This window comes from Suillus paluster (genome assembly GCF_016628075.1).
Source record: "Suillus paluster strain FC165 chromosome Unknown EDB91scaffold_36, whole genome shotgun sequence".
In the NCBI taxonomy this organism is placed as follows: Eukaryota; Fungi; Basidiomycota; class Agaricomycetes; order Boletales; family Suillaceae; genus Suillus; species Suillus paluster.
This window is the reverse complement of record NW_024537596.1, coordinates 333,201-341,173: the sequence shown is the minus strand read 5'-3', so window position 1 is coordinate 341,173 and position 7,973 is coordinate 333,201. Positions and strand designations below refer to the sequence as shown.

The 7,973-nt window shown below is 48.6% G+C and overlaps 5 protein-coding genes across 5 annotated transcripts; 4 read left to right on the top strand and 1 right to left on the bottom strand.

Moving 5' to 3' along the window:
- Nucleotides 1–1,340: 1,340 nt before the first annotated feature.
- Nucleotides 1,341–3,138, bottom strand: EDB91DRAFT_1141214 (uncharacterized protein). Its single transcript, XM_041318996.1, has 4 exons — nt 2,949–3,138; nt 2,456–2,892; nt 2,188–2,404; nt 1,341–2,134 (listed from the first exon to the last, which is right to left on the bottom strand). The coding sequence occupies exons 1-4, from the start codon at nt 3,036–3,038 to the stop codon at nt 1,448–1,450; spliced, it is 1,431 nt and encodes a 476-aa protein (XP_041175950.1). The 5' UTR covers nt 3,039–3,138; the 3' UTR covers nt 1,341–1,447.
- A 123-nt stretch (nt 3,139–3,261) lies between these two features.
- Nucleotides 3,262–3,896, top strand: EDB91DRAFT_1055285 (uncharacterized protein; the record flags this gene model as incomplete). Its single annotated transcript, XM_041313903.1, has 2 exons — nt 3,262–3,571; nt 3,622–3,896. 2 exons carry the CDS (start codon nt 3,262–3,264, stop codon nt 3,894–3,896), a joined length of 585 nt encoding a protein of 194 aa, XP_041175949.1.
- A 653-nt stretch (nt 3,897–4,549) lies between these two features.
- Nucleotides 4,550–5,130, top strand: EDB91DRAFT_1249799 (ACN9-domain-containing protein; the record flags this gene model as incomplete). The annotated part of the gene is made up of 4 exons (XM_041323141.1): nt 4,550–4,641; nt 4,711–4,790; nt 4,844–4,986; nt 5,041–5,130. 4 exons carry the CDS (start codon nt 4,550–4,552, stop codon nt 5,128–5,130), a joined length of 405 nt encoding a protein of 134 aa, XP_041175948.1.
- A 610-nt stretch (nt 5,131–5,740) lies between these two features.
- EDB91DRAFT_1249798 (cyanate lyase C-terminal domain-containing protein) lies at nt 5,741–6,566 on the top strand (the record flags this gene model as incomplete). The annotated part of the gene is made up of 7 exons (XM_041323140.1): nt 5,741–5,755; nt 5,810–5,888; nt 5,942–6,015; nt 6,066–6,251; nt 6,307–6,324; nt 6,384–6,475; nt 6,536–6,566. 7 exons carry the CDS (start codon nt 5,741–5,743, stop codon nt 6,564–6,566), a joined length of 495 nt encoding a protein of 164 aa, XP_041175947.1.
- A 176-nt stretch (nt 6,567–6,742) lies between these two features.
- On the top strand, nt 6,743–7,973 carry EDB91DRAFT_1291170 (uncharacterized protein; the record flags this gene model as incomplete). Its single annotated transcript, XM_041324851.1, has 2 exons — nt 6,743–7,140; nt 7,208–7,973. 2 exons carry the CDS (start codon nt 6,743–6,745, stop codon nt 7,800–7,802), a joined length of 993 nt encoding a protein of 330 aa, XP_041175946.1. The 3' UTR covers nt 7,803–7,973.

Here is a 7,973-nt window from a genome sequence, read left to right as displayed (position 1 = left end):
CACATCTCTATCCGAGAGAGACCCCACCACGCAAAACGCGGATGAGCAAACTCCAGATAACAGGTGTTCATCAAGGACGACAAAGAGAAAGGAGGTTTAAAATGGCTTGAAGCAGAGGTAGCAGTCTAGGGGGGAGAAAGACGTTGGAAGCACGTAAAGGACTGGGTATATGCGCTGAAAATACAGCATGTATGCGATGCGAATGAAATTCAAGTGCCGAGGCACGATCGCTGAAGCGTGTAAACGGCTGCCGAAGTATGTGTGCCCGAATACACACTCCGAAGTGCATGGATGGCTACCCATCCACTACAGATAGTGTCTAAACACGATAAGAAGAAAGCATACCGAAGACTGAGTATATGCTCTGAATTCTAGCATATATGCGCTGCAAGTGAAATGCAAGTGCCGAAGCGTGATCACTGAGGCGTGCAAATAGCAATCCACTAAATTAGTGTACCTAAGCACGAGCGCCGAAGCGTGTCAATAGCTTCGAGGCGCTGGGTCTGTGAGTGCCGAAGCACAGACGCCACAGCGTGCGGACGAGTGCCAATGTATATGCGCTAAGGCGAGCAAGAGGGTGCCAACGCGCCCGAGGAGGACCCAAGAAGACAAAACATAATGCAATCGAATAAAAGCCCTCGTCGCGGGCGAATCCTCGTCACAAAGAACGAGCAAAATTCATATGCGAGACATTAACGGACACATGAGGTGTTATCATGAGGAAGAGAAAACGAGAAGGTGAATGTATGCAGCCGGAAGAAGACTGACGTGAATAGTATGATACCATATCACTCAACTCGTCATGGCTAATGGCCGATAAACTGAATAGATTGAGGGGAACTCATCTTTGATCGAAAGGGGTACGAATACACCCATAACAACGTCGTATCAGCGTATGCAGGATACGCTCGGATGTCCAAGGACGACCAGGTTGGAGGTATTTTGTCAGACGCGCGAAGCGCCAGAATTCGACGGACAAACCAAACGAGCGTCGGATTCTCAACATCAAAGAAGACGAGTGAGCGAGAGATGAAGGAAAGAAGTAAGATGCGTGCATATGACGCATCGCAACTTAGATCACTCACTTGCTTAGTAAGCACTTGTTTGAGCTTTGCTTGCTCGCAGGCTCGCGAGCTAGCTCAAACGGCACGTCAACTAAGTGCATACCCGACTCACTTTCAAGTTGGTGATGTAATGTCCTCGGGGTCCTGACGTTGCTCACGCGCTCACAGATATCTATCCCACTGCCAATCACACTGGACCCTTTCAGCGCGTGAACTCCAGGGGTCGACGACATGCTTGTAGAGATGAGCCACGAAATGATAGGCGTTCCCAAAGACGAACCCGACGAAAAGATAACGACACGTGTTTTGGCCTAGGCTTTGACTATCTTCCTTCGATTGGATTGACTAGCAGTGTACAAGTGCTGAAACGCCGATATGTAAATTTATATATCCAGAATAGTGACAGCGCCAACATTCGAGCCTAGTGCAACGCAGCCTCTTTCCTCGTCGTAATCAAGGCATGTCCAATTCTCGCCGTAATTCTTCCACGATGACTTGACCTGCGGTTCACTCTGAGCATTCAGCAATCCAGGAAAGGCGGCGGCTACAAGTGTATCGTGAGATTGCGGGACAGGCATGGGTTGCAGGTGAACATTCGAAGATATTAGGCCGGCAATTGAATAGTCTCCTGGCTGTACCCAGACCGCAGTCCCATATGGGCCAAGCACCATGTCGGTGCATCGTAGGGCCCCCCGACGTGGGGTGATGATTTCAGTGGTCATAGAAGGAGGGAAATCGTAATGCGGCCTATCGACAGCGGTGTCATTAGACGCGATCATTGGACTCAAAGTCCAGAGTTGAATCTTGAATGTGGATGACCACGGGTCATCACTCTTCGTGCGAACGAGTATGGACAGCTGCTGCCCTTTCATTCCTGAAGGATCCTCGGGAGAAGATGGCGGAACAGCGACAAAGATGCCATCCACCCAACCAAATGTGCTCTTGGCATACGGGTGATGGGTGCATGTATTGGGATGTGGTGCTAATTGTGGCTCCGCAAATGCATGAACTGAACGAGCCCTGACGACAAGGATGGTCTTGTATGCAAAGACGACCTGAGTGCATTGGTTCTACAAATCTCATGATAATGAAAACGGGACTGTCAATTGACGGGGCGACATACCCGCCGAAGGCCTGCATCGACAGGACTTTGCATGACAGCATACTCCTGCGTTTTCCAGTTCCATATTACAGTTTCAGCTTCGTCGTCCGCCAAGGCCAGTAAGGACCCGCGCATAGCAATCGGCCGACGCAACGTCTTGAAGCGAGCAATGCATTCAAAGTGTGGCGAGGAGTCTGGCGCTGTAGACGTGATAGCCAATATCTCGATCACGGCGGAGCTGCAAATTATTTAGTGCACTGATGAACACGATCAGCAAGGCGGTACAGACTCAAATTGGTACAGTGACACCGCGAGAGCAGCTTCAGAGTCTTCAGACGTGTTCACTGCTAGAGCAGAGAAAACAGCCTTTTTTGGGGACCAGGAAGTAACTTGTGTCAAGGTACCGCGATCCCACAGTGTGATCATCGACCAGATACCTTGTGAGACTGTGACGAACCATCTCCGATCATAGCCTGGAATGAAGTGGATGCCTTGAACGGGACCCCCCCTACTCGCTGCGAAGCCGGACGCGCGAAATATTATAGAGGGAGCTTTCCAAGCATTTCCCAGATGGTAAGCTCGACGTACTCTGTCCTCCAGATCACGGACAGAGAAACTCGAAATAGGTTTCTTAGAGAACGGTATGCCCCACTGCAATATCTGAGAAGAAGCGATGTTCTGCCACACAATCTGCTGCCTTGAGAAGACTAGCAGTCTACGGCATGTCTAACATTTCGAGCAAGAGTGAGTAGCAAAACCTGGTTGAGACGAAACAATCTTACTTGTCTCAGGTTGAGTAAATCTGGAACTGTTAGCGCAGAGAAGACGCCGAGCAGCGTGTCGTCATCCAGAGAATCGAGAGAAGGACGCATGTCAGTAGTGGCCTTTGCAATTGAATATACACATGAGAGATCCTATTGGGTACACCTGCAGGTTCCTGTCAGTCCCAGACTTCCAGCATTTACTTACGATATGACTTGACTTCAAGATCGTGACATAACATACATATGCATACATACATGTAATCAAAATTACATACGTGCAAACAAGTCCTGCATATTCGTTTCTCCAATACTTTGCTTGAAGTACTGTGTTATGTCTGCCAAGGAGCCCAATCGTCATCAGCTCTCATCTCGTTTACAATACCAATCTCATATTCCCGCATTTTTGCAGAAATTTCAGAATAAAATTCAGGGTATAACGGACGAAGATGAGGATGAACCACAATACTACGACGACGGTTCAGGACGTCCACCAATACCTGTCCGTCCTGCGATACCTGAACGACCCGATGATGATCCTGGAAGTGCAGACGAAGACGGTATTGATGAAAGACCTCAGGTAGTTGTGCTGAAAGAAGGCAAGCATCTCACAGAGAGGGAAGCAGAGAATGAGAGACGGAAAGGTGTGTCTCACCCTGCATTCGAGACCCCTTATTCTGACAAGACTGCTTAGAGAAAGGACTGCCACCACTCCCTGATCCCACCAAGAAAGTCGAGGATGACGCCGAGGATGACGCAAAATCAGACATGAACTCTTCGAAGAAGAAGCACAAAGAGGCTGGTAGTCTGTCGTTTTCCTCTTCGGGTGCGAAGGCCCAACAATCCAACAAGCTCAAGCGAAAAGTTGTTGGAGATTTGGATGGTAGTGATGAAGGCACCAAGAAAGCATCGAAGAAAAAGTCGAAGAAACCACGGAAAGCACTACTTTCATTCGGAGAAGATGTGTAGTTCTCAGTCTCCGGCTTGGTAAGTTCTCCTCTCCAATCATTTGTGTATACACAATGACAATTCCAAGAATGTCGATTGCGTCAAGTTCTTACTGCAAGGGTATTCTCTTGCTTTCGTCATAAGGTATCGAAGACTCTTCCCGAAATAGGTTCGTATTCAAGTGAGACCATGACACGTCAATTGCCCAGTTCCTTGCGGTAAGACCCCTTGCAGATACAGAGGAGCATCATTATGCCTTAGCTCACGCCGTGCCATAGAGCTGTACGGACATGCTCTCGGAGTGTTACGACGACACGGTGACTTATGCCGATAAACTTTACGGCTTTCGAGAGAGCCTATCGAAATTTTTACAACATACAATTTGGAGCCCGTGCACGTTTTCTCTCGGGCTCCTACGACCGCTTTGATAGTAGACACAGACTTCGTGTGGAATACATACATATCCTGAGCATAACATTCTTGCATATCATGATCACGTGATCAAGTTTACAGTCTGAATCCTTAGTTGCGCGTTAGCTACTACGCAATAATATTTACCTCCAGGTCCAGAGGTATTTTCCATAGTCAGCCACTCCCAGCATCTTGTACAATCTCTGGGTGTTCAAAACATACCGGTTTCCGTGCCTACTGTCCATCGAAGGAACTACATAATCATGTACTCTACTTTTGTTCGCCTCGCAGAATCTGTGACCACTAAGCCTTTGAACCTGCGCCAGGCCAGTGTCACGCTATACCCCCCAATTCCGTATGTCTGGTCGTGATATTCCGGTGACGGCAAGCAACTCAATTTATTTTTGTTTTCGGTGTCTTGTAGCCTGTACCGCAGACTACTGAGGGCGCACCGGAGGCTCCCGGTCGAAATGCGATCGCTGGGTGATGACTATGTCAAAGCAGGTATGTGTTCTAAGATAGTGATGCACCACCGGCTCACACCGTTGTTCTTAAAGAGTTCAGAAGGCATAGAGAGATTACCAATCCAGTACACGTCATGGGATTTCTGACACAGTGGAAGATGTACTTGGATGAGCTACCTCGAGACCCGTCGGACTCGAGAAGCTTCAAAAAACTAGACCCCACGGTATTCGAAAAGGTCTTTATGATTCCGCTCATTTATGTATGGGATTTGGGGTTAACATGTTTCCAGATGTCTGCGGAACAACTTGGACAGTTGTACGAGTTTATGCACGCGACTAAGGAGATATGGAAACCGGTGAACGGCGAACAGGCCGATTAATTTGAGACCAAGAAATGACATCATCAGTCGTCCATACTACCCCGTCCTTCGTGTGCATACCGGACCAAGAAATGACATCATCAGTCATCCATACTACCCCGTCCTTCGTGTGCATACCGTTTGGTTCCGCGAAATCCTGGGCGGAACACCTAGGCCGAATGACCAAGAAATGACGTTCTCGGTCATCTATCCTCCCGTTTGGTTCCGCGAAACCCTAAGCCAAGGCATGTCATCCATACCCTTCCATACCCTGTCTCCGTGTGCATACATCCTTCCGCTTGCTTCCGTTCCGTCTTTGACACGACTCGGGTTCCTTCTGAGCGCTCAGGAACCGGCACCTTTCACATTGAGGTAATGTTAGTCTCCGGGGTAATCCGAGCCAAGACGAGAGAACCCATCTTTTTCGAACTACATTGCCTCACGCTTCGGTCAGTTCGCCATCAATAGCGCCGCACTCCTTCCCACTCCCATGAATGAACACATTGAGAGTCACGTGCACGTGTAGAATATAAATGAGGTCATGTAGATTACTTGGGCTATCATCATTTCACCCAACAATTCGCATTTCACCCAAAAATCCGCATTTCACCCAACAATCCACCCGTTCACAATGTCGCAAGCCGCTGTCAGTAATTTTCATTGATCTTCGTCTGTGACAGTTGACTGAGAAGTTGGGAAGACTGTCTCATCAAACAACCTGCCTTATGCTGACCTGCCCCCCATCGTGGCGGCGCTGTTCGAGGCTAAAGCGAAGAAAGGTAAGGCGTGAACGCGATATTGAATGACGCATTCTGATCTGACATTACAACAGGGTTGTCCTTTGAAGATATTTCTAAGGCAATCGGAAGAGATGAGGTCTGGGTAGCTGCAGCTTTCTATGGACAGGTTCGTCTACACTCTAGGATTGTGTCATGATCATTCATTCGTTTTCATAGGCCAAATTCTCTCCCGAGGAGCTCGAAGCTGTTGCGAAGGTCCTGGACCTTTCCGCAGTCAGCGTCCAGAGTGAGCTTGGTTCCCACTGGTGGCCTAACCGTGGTGGCCTTGGGCCTATGCCCCCCACCGATCCCGTCCTATACCGTCTATACGAGAGTGTGCTCGTGTATGGTCATGCCATCAAGGTCAGTCAGGGTTTGATATCATGCATAACGCAATCTTACAAGCCATCGAAATCAGGCTGTCGTTCACGAGAAGGTGAGAGATTTGACATTAAGTTGTCTAGTATGTCATATTAATTAACCTGCTTTCTATAGTTCGGCGACGGTATTATGTCCATGATCGACTGCAAAGTTAACGTCACGAGGAAGCCTGACCCGAAGGGTGACCGTGTTGTTTTGACTTTCGAGTGAGTTACAGCGTTGTCCGATGTTTCTGCTTAGGTCCTCATCCGGTTTTCTCCCATTAGTGGCAAGTTCCTGTCCTACTCAAAGTGGTAAAAACTTCGTACTTGATAATGTATATTTATGATGTATCGTTACCATAAATAATGCCAGGCAACCCTGACTGAATTGTTTCAGTTCTGCGTCCGATATTTCGATTCAGACCATGATATGATGAATAAGTCGCCCTCTGCGAGCGAATGCAACCTCAGTTCTAACCACTTCTACCCATGATGTCTAGTTTATGTTCATCTTCTGAGCGCTCTTCACGGGCGCACAGCCTTTCCTCGACCTCCCTATCGTCTTCGAGATCTAGTTCATCCTTCTTCTACCACGTTTCTAATGCCTCCAGCTCAAATACGGAGGTTTCTATCAGCTCCCCGGGCTCTCCAAATCCGCAAACATCGTCCCATAAGACCAAAGATTTCATCGCTGCTGCATCCGCTAAGCTATCCAAAGCTCGTGAGCAGGTCTCGCACGCGCTCAGCGACGCTACTATCCCTAAGGAGTCCAAGTTTCGTTCTTCCATAACTTCCGCTATCGTTGAGGAGGATGTGGGATATTATGGGTCGGATGGTGATATTCGTGGAGCGAATATGAAGTCAGCGAGCCTCCAGAAGGCACGACCCAAGTTCCTACGAGTGGACACAAAACAAGCGAAAGCGAGCTGCTTCTATCCTGTCCCTCCATCCATTTAGCATTACCACTAATGCCGGCGCTCCTAACACAAATACTACTTCTCGCAAACGTCTGCTCGCTCATCCTGATGTTCTTTCTAACACACGTGCTATTCCGGATTTCGAGCTCACCACCAAGACGTTATTGAAGCCGCCTGCTGGACTTGGCCTGGCTCTTCCGTCCGTACATCTATCGAAGCCTATCGCTCGTGCTTGCACGATGCCCTCTATCAAGTCCTCCTCTGAACACAATCTCCGAGACTCTCCCTCGTCAAACTCGCCGCCGCCGACCTCCCACCCCCATGGGCCGCCGAAGGTTTACCTTCGCCCCATAGAGCTTCCTGGCACACCGTCCCCTATGGAGCTTCTGCCACCTAGCATCATCATGTGTGAGTCAATGCATAGGAGTCTGTGCAAAGGTTTCAAGCAATCCTTATCTGCGCTTCCTTCGCCGGCCGAAGGATTGTCGCCACTCTGGACGCTCCCTCCCCTTACTGGCTTCGTAGCATCTCATACAACACCTCAGAGTCCCGTTCTACTCGGTGAAGGCGGGTTGAAGTTAATCAGTCATCCTATTGGCGGCGGAGACTGGAACCCATACTTCCCTTCGATCTAGGTAGGGCATGTGATGGTCAAGTATATCTGCCAACTAATCTGGTTAGCTTATACAGCACATATTAAACAACCCGTGTGTCAAAGCTAGATGATAGTGCACATATACGTATTGATGATAATGTAATGACCTGTTCACGTGTATGTAAATAAAATAACAACTGCAGCATAGAAT